Source organism: Pelodiscus sinensis, chromosome 1, assembly GCF_052426305.1.
Source record: "Pelodiscus sinensis isolate ZL-2025 chromosome 1, ASM5242630v1, whole genome shotgun sequence".
Taxonomy (NCBI): Eukaryota; Metazoa; Chordata; order Testudines; family Trionychidae; genus Pelodiscus; species Pelodiscus sinensis.
Window position 1 is genome coordinate 111,894,357 of NC_143052.1, and position 27,827 is coordinate 111,922,183.

A 27,827-nucleotide genomic window follows, 5' to 3' on the forward strand; every position below is an offset into this window, starting at 1 on the left:
TAATATTTTGCCCCGGGCACAAAAATACCTAGTTACAGCGCTGCCAAAAATCCCCATTCTGCTTACGCTCTCACTTTAAGGAAGGAGAAAAACCAATGATCTCCTGTGAATGTGGGCATGCTTTCTATTAGCCATTTCACATCAGTGCCTGCCCCACTGTTTAATCTTCTCCACTACTCCAAAAAACCACTTGTCCACTATCAAACTAGGCATGCTGTGTAGATATTTGAGGGACAACAGTTAGGGGAGTCCTCCTTCTTAATTTTACCAATCTCCTCCAGTGCATGAGGCAGGAAACAGAGGAGGAGACTTGAGTCCTAATGACACTATCATATGAACTATGTTAGTGGGTGTTTCAATTTGTAGTGTAGACAGGCCCTAACTCTAATTCAGATTTGCCCCCATTTCCTTCTAAAACCTCAGAATTAGATAATCCGACTCAAAACAGGAATAGATGACAGTGGTTAGGACCAGGCCCACACTAGTGCTTCCATCATGAACATAAAAATTCCCACTGCTGCTAAGCAAAACAGTTTAAGTAGACAAAGGGCGACTATGTTATGACACCGTTTGGTTTCAGAAGTTATAACCTAGGGTATAGCCTCGTAGCCTGTATAGATGGGACTGATGGTAAAAACAACTCTGGCACAACCATGAAGTAACTGAACTAAACTTTACTCTCTTCAGCTTTGCCTACACTGGCAATTGAGCGACAAAGCTTTTGTCATTCACAAGTGCTTACGTCCCTCCCCCCTCCGTCCCAGGACAAAAGCTTTGCCAAGGCAAATACTAATGTAAACAGTGCTTTTTTTGGCAGGAGTGCCCACAAACAGAGCTGACAGCGTTTACACAGCTGACAAACAGTGTTCACGCCACCTTTCAGCAACAGGAGCCATGTTGCTAAAAGCTGTGTAATGTAGACGTACCCTTAACTGTGTTATCGTCCTGTATTTGATTCCACAGCAAAAGCTATCTTGAACAGCTGGATGCAATTCCTCCTCAGAACTTATACCTTTTCCCTCCTGAAGTTTAACAAGCTAGTTCTCCCATTCCTCTGTATTGTTTACCCTCTGGGAAAGAGAAAGGCTGGGTGCTTGATGGAGATAGTGATGCGGCTTCATCTGGTGTTGCTTGAATGTGCAGGGAGCTCGAGGAGAGAGACGGTTTGTGATGCTAAAGACAGACAGCTGTTTGTTGCTGCTTTCCCTTCTTTAGCTTTTGACGATTCACTGCTGGAAAGGGTTCTGCTCGCAAGAAAGGTGATGTGGAAAGTTAGTGTAGCCAGGGCAACATCATAAAGCAACTGACTGTGCTACAAAAATAACCAGTATTTGAAACGTGGCTAGGGCCTGGAGGGTGGCAGGAGGAGGGGCACAGCGTAGAGAGCTGTGTGTTAACCATCATGTATATTTATCAAGGGTAAAATAGAGTTCCCTTTCATTCCTGATACCACACTGGAGGAAGAGGAGGTTTAGAGCACAGTTGAGCCACTTCATACCAGTGTAACTAACTCCATTGACTTCAGTAGGTTTTTTCCTGACTAACACCTGTGTGAGTTGGACCAGAAATAGGCTCTTAGGACTGGAGCATCTTTTTAAAGTGCATTGAGACCTCATTCTTGGATGCTGAAGGGTGACAAGACAAGAAAGATGGAATGACCAATGACTACTGGAGTCTTTGGGATCCCTTGCTCACGAGACGACTAACCTCCATGGATAGCCTTGCTAGACTTTCCTTTTCTCCTTCACAGCATCAAGAGGAACATTTTTCAAGATATATTGATAAGGGGGTGGGGCAGGCAAGACAGCTGGCTGGCATAATAGGTTTTAAGATTTTAGTCTAGGAATGTTCAGATTCTGCCCAAATGAGAGCCACATTGGGAACATGTTAGGAACACAAAAGGCGTGTCTAATCTGCATAGAACAAATCAAGACCAGCTCCCGGGCTACTTGGGTGAAGTTGGACCACAGCATGTTGGAACCTGCAGGCTCCTTGAGCCGCACCAATGCCTGAAGGGAGAATGCAGCTTTGGACAACATAGAGAAATTCCAATGAGTGCAATCTGCCCCGAAGGCATTCCTTAGCCAGCCTAGCATTAGTTACCATTTATTTCACTGATGTATACCCCTGGTGGCTTAGCACAGTGATCTTAGTGAACATCCCCTATGTACAGCGAGCCAGTCAGGCTCTCTGGCAACATATTAATTCCTATGCCTGTGATGGGAGTTAATCACTGGAGCTCAAGGAAAGCCACTGAAAAAACAACACCCCACTAGATACATTGAACAGCCAGAACAAGCATACCCTGTTGAAATTACATTGTAATTAAAACATAATAAAAAGTGGCATTTATTGATGAGTTATAGTAACCCCTGTCTCAAACCATTTGAACAAATTAAACCTCATAATGATATTTTTCTTCAGTGTTAAAAGCATTAAGTCATGACATGGATCAATAATAATACCCACATTGGCTCTTTGTTATTGGAAGAAGAAAGCCTTGCTGCTGGAAAGCGTCAGCTGGCATGGCTTCAGCCAGTAAAAAGGCCCCTACAAGGGACCCTGCTGGCAAGCCAAAAGATAATGCCAGGGTACTTACATGGGCAGATAAAGTATATTTTGAAAAACACTGCCAGGAGCCCAGCTGTCCCAATCCAGGGGACATTTCCAGGGTATTTGCATGAGCAGATACCAATGTATGCCCCAGAAACCATTGCCAGGGCCCCTGCTGGCATACAGCAGTGGATACGTTCAGGGGACTTGCTTGGGCATATACCAGTCCCACTGCCTCCTTCCTATACATACACCACAGCTCCTACAGACCCAGGTTCTGCCCAGGCTCCTACCAAGCATATACTAGTGAATGCCTCAGCGGGCACTGCCAAGGCTGGGGCTGTGTCCCAAGTGAATTGTTCTCTAGTTGTTTTGCAACGGTTACAAACCTGTAAGGCAGAAAAACTGATAGACCCTGAGCTCCTTCCTTCCTTCTCCCAGCTGCTTCTGTCTCTCTCAAGCCACACAACAGCTGAGCGGATAAACAACTTGCCACCTGCTCCCACCTCTAACCCCGCCCCTCTAAATCCGATACGTCTCCACCTCCTTGTCCAAAGCTCTGTGCCTGTGTCTGGATTTTCTTCCCTCGAGGCACAGTCCCCTGCAGCAACACAGCAGCCACTGCTGCGTGTCCTCCCCTTTAGCTAACGGAGGGGCACATTGTGAGGAAAGCAATAGAGCTGTTTGTTCTCATTGCAAACAAGCTGACACCTTGAAATAATAACCGACCCTGCATCCAAACTAAGGCAGACAGAAAATACCACCCTCCATCTTTGCAATGCCACTGCAGATTCTGAACCACCTCCCCTTCCTCCCCTTCCACCCATGCAACTGGGCAGAGAAAGCAGGGGAAGATAATAGTGCATGTGGAAGGAAGACCAAAGGAAAAGGAGGGAAGGCTTAGGAAGCACAATAGTAAGCTGGATGCTACCCAGTTTTCCCTGTCTGTAAAATGGGGATAATAATGCTTAATTACCATAGTATAGCACTTCAAGACTTTCAGCTGAAAAGTCCTAGAAAAGTGGCAAGTATTAATTATTGTCTATTACTATTATGTTTAGGAATATTTTATGGATTAAAATAATGGAACGAATCATCCTCAATGCCCACCAGCCTTTTTTAGCTACTTCTTTATTTCTGGGACAGATACATCATTCTGTTCTGTTGAGTGAAGTATATAAATCGTGGAAAGTCTAGAGAAGGTAAATCCGGAACTTCTGTTCTCTGTCTCATACCACAAGAGCAAGGAGGAATCCTGTGACTCCTTAAAGACTGACAAATGTATTTAGGCATAAACTCATAGACTGGAGCCTGTTTTGTCAACTAAATTAAAAGTTGGGAAATTGATAAAAGGAAATGGATGCTGTTGGAGACAAGATACTGAACTGGCTGGACTTCGGGTCTGATTCAGCCTGGCAATTCCTGTATTGTGTAGCACCCACAGGAGTGCAATGTGCGGGATAGATTTGGGCAAATACAGTACAACTTAACATTTTATCTAGGAACATAGGATGAGATCAGTGATCCAATACTCTGTCATTGACAGTAATCAGCACCAGATTTCCAGGCAAGATGTAAGATCTCACTGTAAACAGGAATAGGATTAACCTGGTCGCTGGGCAAATTACTCCATAACCCCTAATATCAAATATTGGATTTAGCCCTGAAGTTTGAGGCCCTACACTGCTCCCACTACTTTTGTGTATTTTGTAACATTTACTATTTTAACCCTTTTGAATCCAGCTACACTCTTGGTCTCAAGTCTATTTTGTGGCAGCATGTTCCACAGGCTAATTGTGAATTATGTGAGAAAGTATTTCCTTTAATAATTTACTTGCCACCTTTCAATGTCATTCCATGTCCCTCTGTTCTCATGCTATTACTAGAACTTCCTGATCCATCTGTTTTATACGGTTATACCACTAATATTTTTGTATGCTTTTATCAAACTAATCAAGGGGAGGAAATTGCTTAGGTCCATTTTGGCTCACATGTGACTGTGGGGAAAATACCCATTTTATTGAACAATTCTGCTCCCTGTGTATTCCAAATGAACATAATTTGATCTAGTGGCAAGAATAAATTTCATAGTTTCCTACCCCTGCAGAACCAGCATAGATACAGGAATGGAAGCTGTCTTCTAATTTAGTTAGTTTCTGCATCTTCCACAGATTTGCTGGCCAAGATTTTACTGCAGAGCTAAATTCCATCCTCAGTTGTGTCCATACAACCCAACTGAAGAAAAGTTGCACAAATGAAAGCAAAAGAAGAATTTCCTTGCAGGATCTTATATACTAATGATGATGCATGAGGAGGAAAGAACCCAATGAGCCCTCAAATATCATGCTGAGTTTGTAGGGCTGCAAATTACAAAAATATTATCTTTATAGTAAATTGAGGAAATCTGTTCTGGAATAGCTTAGGGTATGTCTACACTACCCTCCTAGTTCGAACTAGGAGGGTAATGTATGCATACCGCACTTGCTAATGAAGCCCGGGATTTGAATTTCCCGGGCTTCATTAGCATAAGCGGGGAGCCGCCATTTTTAGTTCCCCGCTGCTTCGAACCCCGTGTAGCGCGGCTACACGGGGCTCGAACTAGGTAGTTCGGACTAGGGTGCCTATTCCGAACTACCGGTACACCTCGTTTCACGAGGAGTACCGGTAGTTCGGAATAGGACCCTAGTCCGAACTACCTAGTTCGAGCCCCGTGTAGCCGCGCTACACGGGGTTCGAAGCAGCGGGGATTTAAAAATGGCGGCTCCCCGCTTATGCTAATGAAGCCCGGGAAATTCAAAGCCCGGGCTTCATTAGCAAGTGCGGTATGCATACATTACCCCGCTAGTTCGAACTAGCGGGGTAGTGTAGACATACCCTTAGAGACAAACACAAAGTCCTATGATGCCATTTTTATAGACTCACTTTTCGGACTGAACAATATTTTAAAAGGACAAATCACCCAGAATTGTGGAAAGCAGAAGGAGCTTAGCTTTTATAACCCTGACATTTTCCAGAGAATCAGCCAAATTCATGTGTAGGATGCCACATGCGTATATACTCACAGTCTTCAAAGGGATAACTAACACGGCACACAGTGGTTTTGAGATGTGACTGATGTTCTCCAGTGGGTTGTGTGGTACCATGAATTTCCAGTGTAGAGTCCATTGCATCTATTCTGTACATCTCATTAACATTATTGTAGCATCCAAAATGTGGTAGGTACATTGCTGCTTACAGAAAACCACAATCCTTGCCCAGTCTTCAAAGATAAAAAATTGTGATATACATGCAGAACTACTATTCCCAGTGGCTCCTTCACACAGCCACCATTAGTTATTTCTGCAACAGTTCCTTGTTTATTCATCTGTACTTATTTTAATCTATGCCCATTTACTGTTTATTTTGTCATGTCTCCTTTACCACATATATAATGCAATAGCTTCTGCCAAACAGTGCATGGCATTATCCACATCTAAAATTATCACATCACCACTGGGCAGTCCCTCCACAGTATGGAAGGATGGAAATGGCTAGCTCCAAAGAGATTTTTCACAGCTAGTGGTATTCCCTGAGCCCAGCTGATGAAAGACACAGATATGTCTGCAGAGGAGCAGCTCTCAGTGCTTGCCTTGTTCCCTAGAGCCTTCTTCCGCCAGTTTGATGTCTAAGTGGAAGGGAAGAAAATAAGCTGACAGTAGGGTTGCCACCCAGATGATTTCCTGAACTGATGAGCTGCTTTTTCAGAGATCCTGCAGCCACACAAATAGAGATTGTGTTGAATCTCACAAGCTGAGTAGTAACCGAGGATAGAAGGGCTCTCAGGAAAGCCTTAGGAGTGGAACAAGGAAAAGAAAACAAGGAAAAATGTTATCAGAGGAACTAAATACTAGCAACAAGAAGCAAGGGAAGTACAGCCTGCAACAGTCAGAAGCAAAATGATTGCTGGTTTTCTCCCTAGTTTTGTATTTAAAGGGCAAGCAAAGCAGGGATGCCAGGAAAGGGTACCAACTAAAGACTTAAGGGATGACTAGGTAGGCAGAGAAAAGGAAACTTGAATTCTAAACTTTTTGAAGATTAAGCTTCTGAGCGAAAAACATGCTAAGCAGGAGGCTGTATTAAAGATGGCTTTTGTGTTCTTTAGTTTTGTTACAACAAATATGACATTTTAATAAAATCCAGATTCCTTTTGAACATCACTTGTTTCCCAGGCTTAAAGTGCATTACCATAACATTATACAGTAGAATCTAAGAATTATAAACACCTCATCCACAGAGGTTGTTCCTAATTCTAAAATGTTCATAACTCTGAACAAAATGTTATGGTTGTTCTCTCAAAAAACTGCAGCTGAACATTGACTTAATGCAGCTTTGAAACTTTATTCTGAAGAAATGCTGCTTTCCCCTTTTTTTAGTAACACAGTACTGTATTGTATTTGCTTTTTCGGGGTGTGGAGGGAAGGTCTCAGTGCTGCCTGCTTGGGCACTTCTGGTTCCAAATGAGCAGTGATTGTTGAACATAATGGGCTTGCTTCACTCAAGTGCTGATAGTCCTCAAGTGCTTTCCCACAATTCCCGTCTTGTGTGCCAAGACAGGACAGATGAGTTCTTTTGGGAAAGAATTCATAGAGCTTCTCATCTTACCACAGTGCAAAGAACCATGAGATATGTCCCCAGAAGTTCTAGAGCTACACAAGAGTGAACATAGTCCTAGTGTGAACACAGCAACAGAAGGTATGTCTACACTACCCTCCTAATTCGAAATAGGAGGGTAATGTAGGCATACCGCAATTGCAAATGAAGCCCGGGATTTGAATTTCCTGGGCTTCATTTGCATAAGCTGGGCTCCGCCATTTTTAAAACCCCGCTCGTTCAAACCCTGTGACGCGCGGCTACAGGGGGTACGAACTAGGTAGTTCGAACTAGGCTTCCTAGTTCGAACTACCGTTACTCCTCGTGGAATGAGGAGTAACGGTAGTTCGAACTAGGAAGCCTAGTTCGAACTACCTAGTTCGTGCCCCGTGTAGCCGCGCGGCACAGGGTTCGAACGAGCGGGGTTTTAAAAATGGCGGAGCCCCGCTTATGCAAATGAAGCCCAGGAAATTCAAATCCCGGGCTTCATTTGCAATTATGGTATGCCGACATTACCCTCCTATTTCGAATTAGGAGGGTAGTGTAGACATACCCTTAGTTATTCACAATAAGGCTACTCTCACTTGAACTAGGTTAACACCAAGAGTAACAACTTGAGTATGACACTTCAAGTCAACTGCAGTGAAGACATACTCAGTAGGTGGCACTCTTTCCTCTGAATATGTGTGAACCAATATCCCTGCAGGATGGTAGGCTCCTGACTATAGAAGGAGTGGTCTTTCAGAAGAAATTACTTGTGATCCAGTAGTACTTCCCCCCCCCCCCCCCCCAAAGTGTACTTCAGTGTCCTGAATATATTCCAGTTCTGGAGAGTCAGCACAGTCCAGGAAAGAAGGGGCTGAATCAGAATGCAGGAGACCTGGTGTCTGTCCTTGGCTCTGCCACTGACCTGCTGTGTGACCTTAGGCTAGTCACTTCACCCTCTTATGTTTCTGTTTTCCCACTCTTCGTGTGTCTTGTCTATTTAGACTACAAATTCTTTGGGAAAGGGATGTCTTCCGGTACAAGGAGGACTCAATCTCAGATGGAGTTCCTAGGTACTACTGTAATACTACAGCTAGTAGTAATGGTGGTTATATTATGGTCTCCTAAATTTCTTCCACTTTTTTCCATTGGATGTCAATTTTCCTTCACTGTCATAGGCTGCTGTTAAACAGCTGCCATGTTTCAATTAAGAAGTAGCTGCATTTCAGTGGTGGGTGACATTAGTTCCTCTGTAAAAGTGAGAAGCGGAAGGAACAATCCTTGTTCTGCAACAATCTTGTCTGGCAAATACTTGCATTTGTGAGGATGATATCCAGAAGAAGTCCTCTTAGCCATGCAGAGTGCTGCTCTGATGCAGACCTTCCATAGCAGTGTTGTACCTGGATACAACAGGCATTATAAGATGGATAAGCTCAGGGAAAATGCTGTGGAGAAATTATGTTAGATCCCACCAATTTACATTAAATGTTGCAAATCCGACATAGAGGAGAGCATGTGATCGAAGCTTCCTATTCTCTCACTTCTGCATCCCCTGACTTCATGTGGAAGGAAACCCTAGAATAAGGCAGATCTCATGACTAAGAAGCTTCAACTCATTGCTCTTCCCCTGCTGAACTGTGCTCCTCCTGTCAGAGATTTTATTTAATGTAAAATCCTGGAAATAAAACCCACATCTCTCTCCTCTGCAAAAATATCTCCCTGCATCCAGAACTGCAGGTTGCTGCAGTCAACTCTTCTAACTACTTAGGTAAGGTGCAGTGCTCATTAGCCTCACCTGAGTCACTCAGCTACTGGGAAAGAAGAGTATTAACCCCCAAGTGGCCATATGGCTCCAGAAAAATAGGTGAATAAGAGAACTACCCTCAGGTGCCTGTACTCTCAGTCTGGCACAGACACTCATAGGCTTTAAGCACCTAATTCCCTTTGTGGATCTGGACCTAAGTGGCAACAGCTCGACTAAAAAAGGGCCTTATGCCTACTGCCGCCTCGGACACCTAAACAAAACCATGTCACCATCAATCTGAGGAACCCCACCATTTCTCTCTACTATTCCCTTTATAAATTCTTGGGTACGTTTTCTCTAAGGCTACGTCTACACTGCAGGCTTTTTGCGCAAGAACAGCCATTCTTGTGCAAAAACTTGCAGAGTGTCTCCACTGCACGCGCGTTCTTGCGCAAGTAAATGTACAGTCTAGTGTCGGAAAACAGGGCTTCTTCCGGAAGAGTTATTCCTTTCCCCACGAGGAATAAGCCCTCTTGTGCAAGAGCTCTTCCACAAGAAGGCAGTGTAGATAGGCAACATGAATTTCTTGCGCAAGAAAGCCCTATGGCTAAAATGGCCATCAGAGCTTTCTTGCACAAGAGAGCGTCTACACTGCCATGGACGCACTTGTGCAAAAGCACATCTCTTCCCCAAAAGCACATGGCAGTGTGGATGCACTCTCGTGGAAGATCTTTTGTACAAGAACTCTTGCACAAAACAGTTCTTGTGCAAGAAGCCTGCAGTGTAGACGTAGCCTAACAGTGTTGCTTGGCAAGTTGGTTAAGATTGGCACACACAATGTTAAAGGGCACCAAAGCTCTTCTTGGCACCCTCACACCAGACCTTCTCTCCCAATACACCACACCCTCTTTTAATGGATTATTTGGACTGTGGTAGTCTCTCAGAGTTCTCAATCTAGATCAGGGTTGCACTGTGCTAGGTGCTATACAAACAGATGAGAAGACAATCTCTGTTCTAAAGAGATAAGTAAAGATAAAAACATACCCAGGTAGCATAAACTATGAGAAAGGGAGGATAGGGAAAGGTACATAAGATCATAGTTGAACATTTCATTAAAATTGTATATTTTAAAAATATATAAGGAAATTGGGGCTGACACTTGGAAGGGAAATGGCTGGGAAGGAGGAGATTAGAACAGGAGAGGTATGCAGGAGATGAAGAGCACTGGAAGGGTATTAGGAATTTGGCTACTCAATATCTCCATCTGCCTGGCTACCAAGGAGTAGCTCTGGCAGGGAGCAGGAGAAACAATAGCTGATGGCACAGCAGAAAAACAAAGACTGAGAGCTTCAAAAATCCAGTGAATCTGATAATAGCTGCAGGCTGGATGGAGTTAGGAGAGCAGGCATGTCCTGGACTCCTGACATACCCCACCCATCCCCTGAACACAGCTTGTGAAATGGGAGAGAGAAGGATTCCGAGGCCTTTTTATAGATTGGCCCAGGGTGAAAGGGAAGCCATTTGTGCTAAAAGGCGAGCACTTCAGAACCAGGAATTAAAGCATCCATTCACATCCTGCTGCTTCCTCTAGTCATCCCCCAAAGCCAGAATGGAGTCAAGGAGGGCAAATCAGTTCAGGAGGGCAAGGTAAGAGAAAAATTGGTGATAATATTGTTGCAGAGTCTTTCAAGCCAGCAAATGATTAGAGATTCCAAGGAAGCCCCTCAAAGCAGCCCAGTCAGCCATTCTCCTTGGCCACCTCCCCCTCCCCCTGCACTCTAGCCTGATCCGTAAGGCTGTGATGAAAAGAGGGGAGAGTTGGCAGATTGAAAATGACAGTCCAACTTTACTTGGCAGACTTCTAGCAGCAACTGAAATGGTCCCCTCACAAACCCTGGGCTTTCCCCCAGTACAGTAGACTTCCGATAATCCGGCACCCTTGGAACCCAGGTGGTGCCGGATTATCAGAAATGCCGGACTATCAGGAGGTGCTCTGGCAGGGGCGGGTCTCGTCGAAGGAGAAGCGGAGGATAGCTGTACATTATCTTCATTTTATAGGTGAGGAAACTGAGGTACAAAGATCACTGTTACTAACAGCACCTTTGACCATTAGAACTGAGAACATTTTAAAAAAAACCTTACTTTTCGCTGTTTATATTGCTTGATTACTTCTTTGTATCTCTCTAATTTTGTACAAAATAAATATTGGTCTGTTTTTAAATCAGCATCACTTTTTGGCTCTTATTCTCTATACTCCTGCAATGTTTAGGTTACTAACACAGTAGTCAAATATTGCATCCCAAACCAAAGTACAACTGTCACTTTGTTGTGTTTTTAAATGTTATTGAAGCATTTGTATCACTGTGCTTTGAAAACTAGTTTTGTTTTGTTTTATTCTGGGCTTAAACCACCTTTCCCTTTAAAGAAAGGCAGCTAGACTGTCCCTCCACAGTGCAGCAGATTAATTGAAAACAGGATGCACTCCAGAGAAAAAGGTCCCCTAGTGGGGTGTAATTATGATAGTGGTTTAGAAATGCTATTTACAGCTGAAAGAGAGGTTAGATAAGCAACTTCAACCTAAAAACCTTTGAAAAAAAGATTAAACTTAAACCAGAAAATGACACCTCTACAGGCGCTACAAAATTATATGCAGTCTTCCATATATCAGCAAGAGCTTAGACAAGCTATGCAAAATTCTATTCCCTACTTGCTAGCTTAAGTGAAGGTTTATATTTTGTTTTGGACAGGTGAGTAAATACCATTAGACTTTTTCACCCATACATGGAACTAGCTCCTTACGAACTTGGTGAATCCACCACAGGTAATTAATAAACAAACAATCAGAAGACACAAGGTAGAAGTCTAATCACAGTACTTTACATTCTGCATCTCTGATCAGTGAGGGTATGTCTACACAGCAAGACTAAAGTTAAATTAAACTGCAACTTCAGCTATGTCAATTGCGTAGCTGAAGTCTAAATAGCTTAATTCAGCATTTGGCACTGTCTACACTGCAGGAAGTTGAAGGAAGAACACTCTTCCTTCGACTTTCCTTACTCCTCGTGGAATTAGGGTTACAGGAGTCAGAGTAAGAAGTCCTCCAGCTCACTATTATTTTGAAATAATGGCTTGCTGTGTAGATGTGCTCTTTGTTATTTTGGAATAACGCCAGTCAGCCAATGATGACGTCATGCCATTGAGGGCTGTGGAGGCGGGGACGCTGATCGCGCATTCCATCTGGAGCGCCAGCTGCCAGCAACCCGCCTTGGGCTGCCCTTGACGCCAGTTATTCTGAAATAATACTACTGTGAAGACATACCCTGAGACACCAGAGCAGATCCTGGCCTTATCATAGCCCTTCTCTAAGGCCATGGAGAAGGAAGCATCCAAAAGTACTAATCAGTTAGGATGTGTCTACACAGCACCCTTACCTTAAAATAAGCTACGCAATTTGCACTAGTTGCAGAAAAACTTTGCACAATCACATTGAACACAAATCTTTCGGGCAATAGCAGAACAATTTGCTGCTCGTGCTGTCACTGACTAGACTGCAGCTCCCTACTTCATCACTTTCCTGTTGGCCATACTCTTCTTCCATCTAATTGCTTCAGGCATAGCCACGTGGGCTGGAAACAATTCTTTTACTATTTATTATGCCTTTCCTTCAGAATAATCCCATAGCTCTCTCTGTTCTGTAGCATTTCCTTCTTGTATCAATTCAGCCAACTCTGGGGTGAAGCACGTACAGTAGCACACAGGAACATCACACGCTTTTAGTAGGGAAAAGGAAGGATAATTCCCCCCACTGAAACTGCCTAGAAGTGTTTCAGATTAGCAGGGTATAATTGCAATTTGGCCAGAACATTGAGGCTCACACCCCTCCTTATGGAATTTTTAGCTATCATAAGTGGTCAGTGCCCAAATATTACATCTCACCTGAAAGACAAGACCTCCACATGTACAATACATCCTACTATTGTGCTGTTGGATGGACTCAGCATTGACGCAGAGAGAAGACAGCGGCCTATTGAATTACTTCTTGTCCTGTGCTATCTTGGGTTTTCCTTGGAGGCCTCCCATACTGACCCAGCCTACGTTATGAAAGGTAACAAGATAACAACTACCCAAGCTTTTATACCATGCTCATCACTGTAGTATCTGAGCACCAGCCCACCATGGCATGGTTGATGTAACAGAAAAAGACAAGCCCTAGTTTTGTTGTAGGCAGGGGTAAGGGACAGAGAAGAGAGAGTGTGAGGTTAGGATTTTCAGTTTGTGTGACACTCAAGCTCTCTAATTTAAGTCTCTAAACCCCCTCAGGGTGAGCTGTGACTCACTGACAGTATTTGATCATATTTTCAGAGCGGGATTAATTTTGCTTTATTGCTTGTCCACATAACAGACCCGTATCATCTTCAAAGGGACATTCCTTAGAGGAGAAGGAAGGAGACATGCTCCATAATTTAGTGACCATTACTTCTAAATTAAAAGGTTAATAGCTTGACAAATTCACATTTTAACCCTCCAGCCTGTCTCCCTCTCTAATTGCAATGCACAACATTTTTATCTCAATATAATGAAAGGTCACAAGAGAGATTTTTGTATATGTCTATATCTATGTCTATATGATCAAAACTTTGTTACTTCCTTTTGGGGCACATTCTGATTTCTCTGATACCAGCATCCAGGTGGAGCTACCTCAATAAGCTAGTGGAGCTGCTCTGGTTTTATGCTAGTGTAACCAAAATCAGGATCTGTAGCCCCTCTGCTGGAATGAAAGTTGACAGAGGAACAAGAAAGAGAAAGAGGGTAACTGGGAAAATCATCAGGAGTTACTGTTTTTGAAAATCAGGCTTCTTATTTAGGTGTCTAAATAGGCACTTAGGAACCTAACTTTTCAAAATCTTGGCCTAGCAGTCTGGAATAGCGAGTTATAGTGTGTGTCAAAAACGGAGAAATATCAGAAACTGAGTTGCCAAAACAGATTTGTGAGACAGACCAGGACCAGAAAATAGGTCTTGCTGCAGGTCAGACTTGGGATGAATTAGCAAGGCTGTGCGGAAGCTCATGACTTGAAATTATACTAGAAACAGAAGAGACATTATGTCATGTAACTAATTGCCCTACCCAATGCAGGGTTCTTCCCTACTGCATATTCACTAATGTTTTGTCAAGTCATTAAAAACAGCTTAGGCAATGGGGGGGATTCACCACATCCTTTGGGTGACTTGACTACTCCACAGCTAAGTGAGTTTTGCTGTCAGGATGCTTTTCCTGTTAGCTTGAATTTGGCATACAAGACTACAGGTTAGGTTTAATTGCATTGGAAAGCTACTTGAGGAGCAAGAACATCACAGGGCTGTTCCTAGGAGGACACAGGGCCTGGGGTAGTTCCCTCTGCCCCAGGTGCAGGACCTGGGCAGAACTCCTGGCCCAGGCCCCGCTTCACCTCTTCCTACCCGTGCTCTGCCTCCTTCCGCCCTCACTGCACCCCTTGCCCAAAGTCTTCTCACCCAAGCTATGCAAGCTGGAGGCTTACTTGGGGGGCCTGGCACAGGGTGGTAGCAGGGATTGGGCCCCCACAATGATGGTGGGAGCCCGAGCAACCCAGTAGGCTGCACTGCTCCCCCCACCCATCTCCCAGCCTGCTGTGCTCTGCTTCACTGTGGTGGTGGGAAGTGGAGCTCCCCCGGCCCAGACTGCTTCCCTCTGCACCCTCCAGCCCTGCATTGCTCAAGAGAGCAGAGCAGGCAAGGGCCAAGGCGCTCTGCTTCCTGCTGCCATGGTGAAGCAGAGCACAGCAGACTGGGAGATGGGTGGGGGAGCAGAGCAGCCTGCTGAGATGCTCCAGCTCCAACCCACCATGGTGACTGCAGAAGGTGATCCCTGCTGCTGCCCCCACGCCAGGCTCCCCAGGAAAGTCCCCAAGCCCATGGGTCCCATCCATAGGACGGTTGAGGTAGCCACCACAGGCCCCCCCTAAAGCACGGGGCCCGGGGTAGCCACCCCGAACTACACTATGCATGGCATGGCTCTGTTGCATCGTGACCCCCTTCTGACAACAAAATGTACTACAGGCAGTCCCCGGGTTACGTACAAGATAGGGACTGTAGGTTTGTTCTTAAGTTGAATTTGTATCTAAGTCGGAACTGGTACATACTGTACCCCTGGTGTCCAGATTCAGCCGCTGTTGAAACTGACCAACAGCGGCTGAATCAGGATGCCTGGGGCAGAGCAGCTGGAGTGCTGCTGGGTTGGTCTGGTAGCGCTGAGGTGCGGCACTACTGGACCAACCCGGCAGCACCCCAGCTGCTCTGCCCCAGGCATCCTGATTCAGCCACTGCTGAAACTGACCAGCGGCGAAAAAAGCCTGGTCTGCTTGGGGGGGGGGGGCGCACTATTTGCACCTCCCCCCAGCAGACCAGGGAGACGTGGGCGGCGGGATCGCCGAGACGCGCCGCGGTCCTGCCGCCCGCGTCCTCCGCGGCTTTGCTCTGCGTCTCCCATGTCTGTTGGGGGGCCCCCCCAGCAGACCAGGGAGATGCGGAGAGGCTTTTCTCGCCGCGGAGGACGCGGGCGGCAGGACCACGGCGCGTCTCGGCGATCCCGCCGCCTGCGTCCTCCGCAGTGAGAAAAGCCTGGTCTGCTGGGGAGGGGGGTGCACTAGCTGCGCTCCCCCCCCCCCAGAAGACCAGGGAGACGCGGGCGGCAGGACCGCCGAGACGCGCCGCGGTCCCGCCACCCGCATCCTCCGCGGCTTTGCTCCGCGTCTCCCTGGTCTGCTGGGGGGCTCCCCCAGCAGACCAGGGAAACGCGGAGCAGCTTTTCTCGCCGCAGAGGACGCGGCCGGCGGGACTGAGGCACGTCTGGGCAGTCCCGCTGCCCGCGTCCTCCGCGGCGAGAAAAGCCCCGTTCGTAAGTAGGGATCCGACGTAAGTCGGATCCACGTAACCTGGGGACTGCCTGTACATTAACGCAGGAGGGGGCAGGAACCCTGAGTCCACCTAAGCCCTACTGCCCAAGATGGCGGGGGCCAAAGCCCAAGCCCCACTGTGCAAGGGGAGACAAGCCCAATGGCTTCAGCCCCAGCCAAGGGGCCCTAGATCTTGAACCCTGCCTCCCAAAAGTTTCAGCATCAGCCCCTAGCTATGGGGCTTGGGTTAGGGTTTCGGCCCTGGGCCCCAGCAAGCAGGGGCAGCAGATTGATAGAATTTTGGTGGTGAGCAGAAGAGATCCAAATCCTTCCCCCCTCCGCCTAAGGCTGAGAGAGAGACCGAGAGACTGAATGTGTGTCGGCAGGGTCCACCCTTGCTGCTTCCATTGGCTGCAGAGGTGCTCAGGGCAGCGCATGGAAACACACACCCCCCTCCCTCAGGAGCCACATGCCAGCAGCTGCACGTGGAAAGAGAGCAGACAAGAAGCTGCTATATCCCCATTCTGCTGCCAGTGGTGGCGGAGGCCCAGGACCCTTTAAATTGTCCAGGGGGGGCAGGCAGGGCCAGGGGAGAGACCCAGCCCCAAACTTTGATGGAGTCTGGAGTGCGGCAGCACAGGCCCATAAAATTCCCCACCCCAGCCAGCAATTCTAAGGCAGCCTTGGTGACACCATTAAAAACAGGATCATGACCCACTTTGGGGTCCCGACCCACATTTGGAGAACCCCTGGACATCTCAGGTCAGAAATGAGTTTAGCGTGTAAGCTTATATTTCACTGTCACACTCTATGCCCAGACTAACACGGCTACATTTCTATCACTAGCTATAATGAATACTTGCAGCTTTCACATTTATAGTCCACCAGTTACTTGCTCCCCCATACTGAAATCTGATTGGGTTGATAAGCAAGGGACTTAGCTTCAAGTTTCATAGTGAACCAGAAGAAAAAGTGACAAACCTGGGGGAACACATGGCATAGTCTTCCATCTTCATACTGCTAGTTTACACCAGACGAGTGACCAAATTTGATAACCATCCAATGACAGTTTTATGGCCTATGTACAGTAAGTTTGGTGGTCTCAGTCCAGGCTGTAGCAGACAGAGATCACTCTTGAATGATGTTTGCTGCAGAGAACTCAAGGATTACACTCCAAAAGCAGAGGCACTTTGCTGGGCCAGCATAGAGGAAGTATGAACTTCTTGTTCCCTGTGTGGTACCTGTTCAAACCAAGGACTTCAATCGCCAAGACTGTCAGAACTAGCAACTTTCCCCAGCTCTTGAAAAATTAGAAAAAAATAAAGAGTACCAGTTAAATCCACAGCAAGAGCTCTGTGGGCAGGAGAGGGGATAGAGGCGAGTTAGTGCTTGTGTCTGTTCAGTATAATATACTAAGGGATAAAATCCCAGGCATGACTGTCAGAGTACAGTGGAGGAGGGCCTGAGGATCTGAACAGATGATGCTCGGAACATGGCACTTGCACGGAGCAGGTGCCTGAAGTATCCTGTAGGTGCCCTGGAAAAGTGCACTGAGTGATTGTCCTCATGCCTCCTTGCTGACAGATGCAAAATACAAGCCTCCTTCCAAGCACCGGTAAACATATGTTGGGGATGGTGCTTTGTCTTTGGTGTGAGAAGTGTCAAATGAATTGCCTAGCTCAGCAGTTCTCAAACTGTGGGTCAGGACCCCAAAGTGGGTCATGACCCCATTTTAATGGGATCACCAGGGTTGGCATTAGACTTACTGGACACAGGCTAAAGCCCTGACCCTCTCCCCCCCCCCCGGCCCAGGGCCAAAGCTTGAGCCCTACAACCCAGGGCTGTGGGGCTCAGGTTTCCGGGCTTTGGCAGACTCAAACTTGGGACCCCCTCCTGGGGTCGTGTAGTAATTTTTGCTCTCGGAAGGGGTTTGCAGTGCAATGAGGTTTGAGAACCCCTAGAGCCTAGCTCCTCAGAGCACTATCAGTCTTAGAGCTGCTTCATGAACAGGTACTTTAGAGGGTAAGGAAAAGGGTTGGAGAAAAGGTACCCAGCATCCAGCCCACAAGCTGTCAGCATTTTGGGCCAGATCCAATGCCACTGGAACCAATGGCAATGCCCAATGATTGCAAGAGTGAGTTCCTGCATATTTTCAAGTTTATCTTTACTGGGTTGGTTGAGTATGGCACCGGCACTCTGTAATTCACTAGTTACAAGAGACTATTCTGGGAAGAGTCTGGAGATGACGCATTGGTTAGTCACCAGCCCTTTCCCATGGTACCAGTTAAAATCCCCATGCTCTATGAATCAGGCAGCTGTAACATGCACATATGCTGCCCAGAACAACCTAGACCCCAGCCTCTCACATCAGCTTTATGCCCACACAGTCTTTAAAGGACTTTAATGAAGCTTGTCCTGATTTAGGTTTTTCTGTTAATTACACGGGTGGAAGTGAATCAAACTGATTTCATAACACTGGTATCAAATCCTAATGTAGATGCATTTAAACCAGTTTTAAATTGCATTGATACTGGTTTAGCTTAACTACCTTTATTTATTAAGCTGTACCAGTAAAAAACGCTACTAAAACTGGCTAAAGAGCTTCTATATTGGAGATTTAAACCAGCAACTCAACCAGCCTTGTGACACACCAAGGCAAGCTGTCTTAATGTAGACCAGACCTTAGACCAATGTCAATGACAGGATAGAAAGCCCCCCTGTGTTTGGTGCTTATGGAAAAGCTGAATTAAGTATCTCCCCCTCACCTGGAATAGTAAAGAAATTTAACATTTAGATATCACTTTACAATTTCAAAACAATGAATAAACATTCAGGTACTTTAGTGATTTGGGGATATGGGCATTTATACAACCTGGCTAGATGAGAGCATGAGCTAAGTAATCCCCACAACTTCCCTGTGATGTGAAGACTATCCCATTTCATTGATGGGGAAACAGGCATAGAAAATTGACTTCCTCAAGGGAAGATAGTGATTCAGTGGCAGAGCCAGGATTAGACTTCAAGGCTGCTTGATTGTCAGCTGGATGTTCATTCTTTTACAGAACTGTCTGGTTTCCAGACTGTGCACCAGTCTGTTCTAGTGTCCCATTTCTAAGGATACAGCAACACTACCTATATATGGGGTTCATATTTGCATCACATGTAGAGATATCTGGCTAGCTTTGGCCTACCCAGCTGCAGTACCGATCGCAGTGAAGGCATGGGTGGGTTTGCATGGCCTGTGTTGCCCCTGTTTTAGATATACCGTAAGGCATTAGTTTTATGCAGCATTTAAAAATAGGTTACTCTTAAACACTACTTAGACTGCAGTGCTGGAGGTGGGACCTACATTTCTTTAGTCAAATTCAGCAGACACAAACAGCGGGATAAGTAGAGTAAAAAATGCATGTTGGTAAAGTAGGTTGACTTGCACCAAATTTGGCACTCAGCAGCTGTAAGGAAGTAGTGGAGCAGAAAAAGCAACTACCAGGTGGGTGTCAAATGAAGTGGGGGAGAAAGGTCTGTTGGATCTTACACCATCCTCAGACGCTTTTCCAACCCTCTCAGTGTATAAATTTTCACACCCACTGTTAGCCATTGATTTGACAATCACACTGCTTTATTAATGACACCTAAACATAATTTACTCAACCATTTACATCAGCACAGAATCTGGCCCATGCTTATTCTGGGTTTGAATTTGAACCCTATTGTTCAGGGCAGAAAGCTGAAGTGCAAAATTTCCAGTAGAGCCTCCATACAATCATTGCTCTGGGGTAACCCAAGATCCCTCTCTGTGTGTTAGAAATCAAAATTATGGAGGTGTTAGAAAAAAGGGAGCTTGAAGAGGAGTTTTTATGCAGTTGGTAATTAAGGTATCAGAGCAGTCCTATCTAATGGGGTGTTATAATTGAGAACCTAATAGGTGTTTAATTTCCCCCTAAGGACAATATTATATCCTCCCTATAGCTATTGACAGGACATTCCTCTGTGCACTGCACACAGTACTTCCATACTGAGAAGTATCCTCTTCAATTCATTCTGAGGCTGTTCTCACAGCTTCTGAAGGTTTTTGTCTCTGCAACGCTTTACACTTTTATAGCAGAATTTAAATTCCAATAGTGAACCCCCATGACTCTCTCATTGGGCATACTATCAAGTATCAGAGGGGTAGCCGTGTTAGTCTGAATCTGCAAAAGCAGCGAGGAGTCCTGTGGCACCTTATAGACTAACTGTAGTGTAGGAGCATAAGCTTTTGTGGACAAAGACCCACTTTGTCAGATGCATGTAGTGGAAATTTCCAGACATTGGGCATACTGATACAGTATAGGAACCAGCAGCAGAGTGGATGGTATCCCGTTCCTCTGGATCAGTGCAACCTGTATCATTGCTACCCAATGGACTGGAAACAAGGCAGCTGTTTATTTATGCTGCGCCAATGCTGCTTGTTGAAGGCAGGAGACAGTAGAAGTGGAGACAACAGACCCAGGGAGACTTGAAAGCATTTGGACTGGCATGTCTCTCCACTCTACTTCTTGTTGAGGTTTCCAAATCAGATAACTCTGGTCCTTTGTCAGTTGTTCTGACTTCTCTGGAAAGATCTACATATCAGTGCTTAGCAGCCGCTCTCCACCTCAGCTGATCACAAAAGAACAGATACACACTAGGCTGATTTCAGTTCTGTTCTTTGATCTTGGAGAATTCTGAAAAATCCAGATTCCACAGCTAAAAATCCATTGCCACAGATTTTTGTTAGCCTGACGATTGCTCTCCAGGGGACAAAACATCAAGTTACAAGCTGTGGTTTTGAGATTCAATGGCTTAGGAGTAGAAAATCTGTTGAGACCTAAGGTTTAGATCTCCTAGTTTGACATGTACTTCAGTAAAACACACAGCAGAGGAGTTATAGTGGACAGGAGGCCTTACTGTATTAACCTTAGCCACATTCCCACCAGGTAATTACTTTCTGACTACCTAAAATACCCTATTTAGTTTAAATTGGTAATAATTTTCCTAACTTTCTGTCCTAAGGTGCAGAGATGTAAGTGCCACTAAGCTTCTGCTATGTTTCAGCCCAGGGGTGGTTGCAATTCAGAAGTCGGTGAAGTTATTCTTGAATACAGTGTAGATTGCCTTGCAATGCATCAATACATTCAGCTAAGTTCTACTTGCAAAATCTTAAATACTGTGAGATCACAAGAGGCAGAGTACTGGTGGCCTTTCTGATGATAGGTCAGACATGCAGAAGCAACAGTCCTTGTAATGGGACTGACAAATCATATTTTAACGTATAAACTGAACAAATTGGATATTGAAATCCTAGAGAACAGAATAAATATAAAACTTCACTTTTACAACTATGCTTTTAAAAGTGTCATAATTAGAGTATGTCTACATTTCAATTTGTAGTCATATTTTAACATGTTGATGAACATGTGCTAACATGACTCCACATGCTAGTGTGGATAAGGATACAAAAGTTTGTTGCTAGTCATGTTTAACCCTAGGCTGAAGGGCTGGTATATGAGCTCCTCAATCCTTGGTTAAATACAGCTAGGAACAAATTGTTTGTGTTCTGTTCAAGTTAGAACTGGTAATCATACATATTTAAAAACTTAACTAAAGATTTAAATGTAGACATACCATAGCATGCACCTCATTCAAACACCTCATTCACCACTGCTACAAACTCAGGGCTTGTCTACCCTACCGGTTATGTTGGAACAATTTACATTGCACAGGACATAAGTTACACCAGCCTAAGCACTGGATAGCACTGTATCAGTGGGAAAGCTTTACTCGCAAGCACAGATACCACCTCTCCCATTAGCATAGAGCATTTTCACCAGCCATGCAAAAAAAGTAGTGCACCCTAGGAATAAGAGATCCTCCGGAAAAGGGCTTTATTCCGGGGGATCGCGCCAGTCTAGACGCTTTTTTCCGGCTTTTCCCCAAGCCGGAAAAAAAGCGGCGGACATGTTTATTTAAATCCCGCGGGGGATATTTAAATCCCCCGCGGATTTCCCTATTCCAAAGTTTGAAATTAGCATGCCTCTTCCGGAGAAGGGGCCAGTGTAAACGTAGCCTAAGTGTACTGGCAGGGGTCAGATTTCTCTCATGCTACTTCAGCTTCCAACTCGTCCTCTTCCACACTCCTTATTAAAGCAACACTCAGTCAAGCCTTGTCATCTGTGCCCACCCAGCTCTTCCTGCCTACCTTCTTTGACTTTTAACATCTGGCTATCCGACCTCGACTTTCATACCAGTGTACTGTCCAAGCCTCTCATTTCACATCTTCCTGATTTCACATACTGTTCCACCTTAAACCTGTATTTACTCTTCCTCTGCTCGGATCTCTTATGGACAGAGCATCTTTCCCAAATTAATTGACAGAGCCACTTCCCTCTCCTCATGACCACTTCTGGCATGATACCACCAAGAAATCAACCAGCTGTTGATTGTTCTTTTATGTGAGAAACAGGTCTTGCTGGTTTAGTTTATTTACTAGAAGTCTTCTCTGGCGTTGCTTGGGTTCTTTAGAACAGAGGACCAGTGGGGTGTGTGGGGGGGGTGCAGGAGTCAGGGCCGGGCCTTGGGAATGTGAGGGGGCTCAGGGCAGAAGGTAGGGATATGGGAGGGACCGAGAGTGAGGTTGGGAGGTGAGGAGGAGCTCAGGCAGGGGTGGGAGGTGCAGGAGTCAGGTCAGAGGGTGTGGAGGGGCTCAAGGAAGGGGGTGGAGTTGGCCACTGGCTTCTCCCAGCGGGCAGCCCAGGACAGCAGAGATTGCACACCCTGCCCACTGGCTTGTCCCTGGGGTCTAACAGGGGCTCTTTCCCTCCCACTTCACCCCTCCAGGGTTGCCAGGGGGACCTCTCTCCCTCCAGCTCCTCCTAGACTCCTCCCCTCCTCAGCCCATCTCAGGGATCTCTCTCTCTCTCCTAAGGTTGCCAGATGGTTTCAACAAAAATACCGGACACACTTGACATTACATCACAATCTACATTACATCTTATTTAGAAAACACCAGACTGGTCAATAGATGGCTCATCAGACAGACAATCTACTCACACATGGTCCACATGATAATAAGAATCTGAAAACCTCATATAAAACTTGTGTAACCTCATGACCTTGTCATTAGCTTTATCTTCCCTTCTCTCCTTTTCGTCACACTCCCTAGTATCTTGTTCAAAATTAAATTACGAACACTTTGAGGAAGGAACTCTGTATCTGTATGTTTTATAATATCTTGCACTATCAGGGCCTCATCCAGATAGGAGCCTAAAGGTACTTACAAACAATACTTCAATAGTGTCTGTCAGCTAAGGATCTCAAAGTTCTTTACAACTGAGCATCAAAAAACTCCTCTAAGAAAGGTCACCATCAGTGTTCCCTCTAATCTTTTCCATTCATAAGCAGATTTTCCCATCCATGTGCAGAATACTTTTTATGTTCACTGAGGCATGCGCGAATGTGTACACCATCAGTGCAATCCTAGCTGTGGGTGCTTTGCTAATCAGCTGGGCAGCATTTGGATTTCTCCAGGATGTCCCACACAAGTGTGCAGCTTACAGGGAACACTAGTCACCATCATTCTCACCACATTTCAGATAAAGAAACTGAAGCATCAACAAATCAGATAACTTTACTAAGGTCACAAAGGAAATCCATGGGAGATCCAGGGAAAATAACTCTCTCCAAGTACTGTACTTTCAGTTAAAAGATATCCTGTGTTAAAGAAGGCTTTTGAACAGTTCACCACCCAATCTATAAGCTCAGGAGGAAGGAGAGAGAGAATGAGAAACTTGAGGTCATATGGAATTGGCTGAGACATCAGAGATAGCATCCAAGAGAGTAGAAGCCTCTAGAGATGTAGGAAGGTAACTAGATTAGAATTATCTTCTATTTTATAGATCAGTGAGTTAAATGAAGGCATGTGCAGCAAAGGTGATGAGATTTGCTGACAAAATATTGAGGGAACTCGATACAAACCAGGGAGCAATAAAATTCAGAACTGTAGCGAGAGTAGTGAGTGGAAGGAATTCACACAATGTAAGGCAGCGGTTCTAGTGTTAAGTGTTCAATAAGTTACGGCTGTTTTGAAGAAAATGGTTTTATTCTGTGCAGAGGCAGCAGTGTGGGATGGCAGCCAGTGCATACCTGACAAGTTACCTCTGGCATGCACTGGCTCCCAAGGAGCTGGCTGTGGGTGTGTGTAATTGCTGATATTTTCACTGCTTACACAATTACACAATTATCCACCAGCCTCACTCCTGTGGAGCTGGCCGCCACCCTGTGCTGCTGCCTCTGATACAGAGGCAGCAGTGCAGGGTGGTAGCCATATCTCCAGGAGCCAGGTAGGCACTTGTATGTAACCGTTCTTTTTTTTTTTTTTTTTTGCCTCCGTCGGTCAGTTGACCATGGATGACGTATCCTAGTTCTCGTCTTGGTTCGTGTCGAATTGTCTGGGACAGCGTCGGGGACAGCGTCGTTGGTGGCTGAAAAGGCCAATCCGGGACAGGCATTCTTTGCCGCAGAAGTCGCAGCTATAGGTGGTTCCCTGGCTGTTGTTGTTGCGTAACTTCCTGCGGGCTCGCTTTTCTTCTGATGCACGCATCATGTTCGTTTCGCCTGACTTGAGCTGTGTGGTCAGGGTGCCCCTCCACTTTGGGCGGTCTGCTGCGAGGTCTTCCCAGGACTGCGTGTTTATGTCGATGGCTTTCATGTCCCTCTTCACGACATCTTTAAATCGCAGGTTCGGGCGCCCTGTGGTTCTCTTCCCAGATTCCAGTTCCCCGTAGAGGATGTCCTTTGGGATCCTCCCATCCTCCATGCGGCGTACATGGCCTAGCCAACGCAGGCGACGTTGTCGGAGCATGGTGTACATGCTGGGGAGGCCGGCTCGAGTCAGAACTTCGAGGTTGGAGACTTTGTCTTGCCAGGTAATACCCAGGATGCGGCACAGACCTCGTAGATGGAAGGCGTTCAGTCTCCGCTCTTGTCTCGCGTATGTGGTCCATGTCTCGCTCCCGTACAGCAGGGTGCTGATGACGCAGGCGTTGTACACTGCCATCTTTGTTGTGGTTGTCAGCCTGGGGTTGGTCCACACTCGGGTTGTCAGGCGGGCTAAAGTAGAGGCTGCCTTCCCGATCCTCTTGTCGAGCTCAGCGTCAAGGGAGAGATTATCGGTGATGGTGGAGCCCAAGTACGTGAACTGGTGGACGACGTCAAGCTGGTAGTCGTCTACTGTGATGGCTGGTGGAGTGACAGTGTCCTGGCTTAGGACGTTTGTTTTTTTCAAACTGATAGTCAGCCCAAAGTCTTTGCAGGCCATGGAAAAACGACTCATCAGCGACTGTAGTTCTTCCTGGGTGTGTGTGACGACTGCTGCGTCGTCGGCAAATATCATGTCCCTGATCAGCGTCTCGCGTATCTTCGTCTTGGCTTTGAGGCGAGAGAGATTGAATAACTTGCCGTCCGATCTGGTGCGGAGGTAGATTCCTTCCGTTGCTGAGCCGAAGGCATGCTTGAGGAGCAGGGCAAAGAAGATCCCAAACAATGTGGGGGCAAGAACGCAGCCTTGCTTGATGCCGCTGCTGATGCTGAAAGGCTCGGAGTAACTGCCGTTAAACTGCACTGTTCCCTTCATGTCTGTGTGGAAGGATTCAATCAAACTCTGCAGTTTTGGTGGGCAGCCGATCTTGTGAAGGATTTTGAAGAGTCCGTCTCTGCTGACCAGGTCAAAGGCTTTGGTGAGATCAATGAAGGAGATGTACAGGGGCATCTGCTGTTCTCTACACTTCTCCTGGAGTTGTCGTAGGGAGAAAATCATGTCTACGGTTGACCGTTCTGCGCGGAAACCACACTGTGACTCCGGGTAGACACGTTCAGCCAGCTTCTGCAGTCGGGTCAAGATGACCTTAGCAAATACTTTGCCTACGATGCTAAGAAGGGAGATGCCTCTGTAGTTGTTGCAATCACTTCTCTCGCCCTTATTCTTGTAGAGGGTGACGATCTTAGCATCCCGCATATCCTGCGGTACGGCTCCTTCTTTCCAGCACTGACAGAGCACTTTGTGAAGAGGGTGCAGTAGGGAACACTTGCACTGTTTCAGCAGGTCTGGAGGAATCCCGTCGCTGCCGGGGGCTTTTCTTGAGGCCAGTTTATCAACAGCCTTGCTGAGCTCTTCTACTGTTGGCTCTGCATCAAGTTCTTCCATTATTGGCAGGCATTCAATGGCATCTAATGCTGCGGAGGTCACCGTATTCCGTCTGGAGTAGAGGTCGGAGTAGTGTTCCACCCATCTCCCCAACTGTTGTTGCTTGTCGGAGATTATTTCTCCAGTAGATGACTTGAGGGGTGCTGTTTTGCTCTTGGTAGGGCCCAGCGCTTTCTTGATGCCGTCGTACATGCCTCTTGTGTTCCCTGATATGGCTGCTTTCTGGATGTCGTTGCTGAGCTGCTGCCAATATTCGTTCGCACAGTGTCTGGCAACCTGTTGAGCCTTGCTCCTAGTAGCCCTGAGAATTTGTAGGTTCCTCTGGCTTGGTGACCGCTTGTATTCTGCCAGGGCGGCGCGCTTGGCTTCTATGACTGGAATCATCACAGAGGACTTTGCTTCAAACCAGTCGTGCGTCTTTGTGGTCCTCTTTCAAAAGGTTGCCAGGGCAGTGCAGTGCATTATGTTCCGCAGTGTTTCCCACTTTTCCATGGCAGAGTCTCCTGTCTGTGTGGCGTCAAGTTCCTTCTCAAGTGCTTCTGCGAATTTCTGCGTCAGGTCAGGCTGCGACATCTTGCTGACGTCGATGCGAGGATTTCCTTGTTTCCTTGAACGATGAAACCTCTTCGGGTTCAGCCTGATCTTGCAGCACACTAAGGAGTGGTCTGTGTCGCAGTCAGCGCTATGATAAGAGCGTACGTGCAGGACGCAATTGATAGCTGAGCAGCGAACTAGTATAAGGTCCAACTGGTGCCAGTGTTTCGAGCGCGGATGTCGCCAGGAGACCTTATGCTGGGGCTTGGTCTGAAAGTATGAGTTGGCGATGCACAGGTTGTAGAAAGCGCAGAGCTCGAGCAGGCGTTGGCCGTTCTCGTTCATTTTGCCGATGCCAAATTTTCGGAGGCACGAAGGCCATGAGTCATTGTCCGCACCTACTCTGGCGTTGAAGTCACCCAGAAGGATGAGTTGTTCCTTGTCGGGGATGCTGTTGATGACAGATGTTAGGTTCTCATAGAACCGGTCTTTAGTTTCCAATGTTGCGTTCAGAGTTGGGGCGTATACGCTGACGAGGGTGATAGGGCCTGTGGTGGTGTTGAGACGAAGGGTGAGGAGTCGTTCTGAGCCATTACTGCCTGGTTCTACCATACTCAGTAGGCTATTTTTCACCGCGAAAGCTACGCCATGCTGTCTGGGCTCGTCTGGGGCCTTTCCCTGCCAGTAGAAGGTGTAGTCTTTTTCTTTCAGAATGCCTGAGTCTGCCAGTCGTGTTTCCTGTAGGGCGGCGATGTCTACGTTCAGCCTCAGAAGTTCGTTGTTGATGACTGCTGTCTTTCGTAGGTCGTCAATGTCCCATACGTCTTCGGAGAGGCCCGTCAACATTGTACGGACATTCCAACATCCCAGTTTAAGAGGTGGTCTCTTTCTCAGTGTTTTGTTGCCTGGTGCGATGGTTGCAGCCTGCCGTTTGGAATATTCCTAATCCCCATGCACCCAGTGAGGAAAGCAGACTGTGGCGGGGCAGTACCTGACTGTCTGGGGGCTGCCCAGCTTGAGGCGGGCGGTAACTGCCCAGTGAGACCCGAAGATCCCTCCCACCGTCGGGAACAACCCCTGGCGCCATGCTCTACGCCAATTGAGCTGTGGCTTATAACCGGTAAACTGTTGCTCCCCGTGTTGTTTCCGCGCTAGTAGCGCTAGCGAGGCTGGAGTGTCCTCTCCAGGGTTGCGAGATATGTTGGTAGTCGGATACTAGCCAGGGCGATGTAATATGGAAGAACAGGCTA

At 46.4% G+C, this 27,827-nt stretch overlaps 2 protein-coding genes across 3 annotated transcripts in view; both read right to left on the bottom strand.

Annotated features, from left to right (window-relative positions):
* The window catches only part of ADA2 (adenosine deaminase 2), a 52,657-nt gene extending 49,640 nt beyond the window's left edge, over nt 1–3,017 (bottom strand). The window contains exon 1 of one of the 2 annotated variants that reach the window (XM_014579719.4): nt 2,943–3,017. The gene's annotated coding sequence lies outside the window, so the exon portion shown is untranslated. The remainder of the gene's footprint in view (nt 1–2,942) is intronic. The other variant, XM_075896751.2, reaches the window with a different exon arrangement.
* On the bottom strand, nt 1,827–27,423 carry LOC149525620 (protein CFDP2-like). Its single transcript, XM_089771731.1, has 2 exons — nt 26,743–27,423; nt 1,827–2,009 (listed from the first exon to the last, which is right to left on the bottom strand). The coding sequence occupies exons 1-2, from the start codon at nt 27,421–27,423 to the stop codon at nt 1,827–1,829; spliced, it is 864 nt and encodes a 287-aa protein (XP_089627857.1).
* Nucleotides 27,424–27,827: the final 404 nt, after the last annotated feature.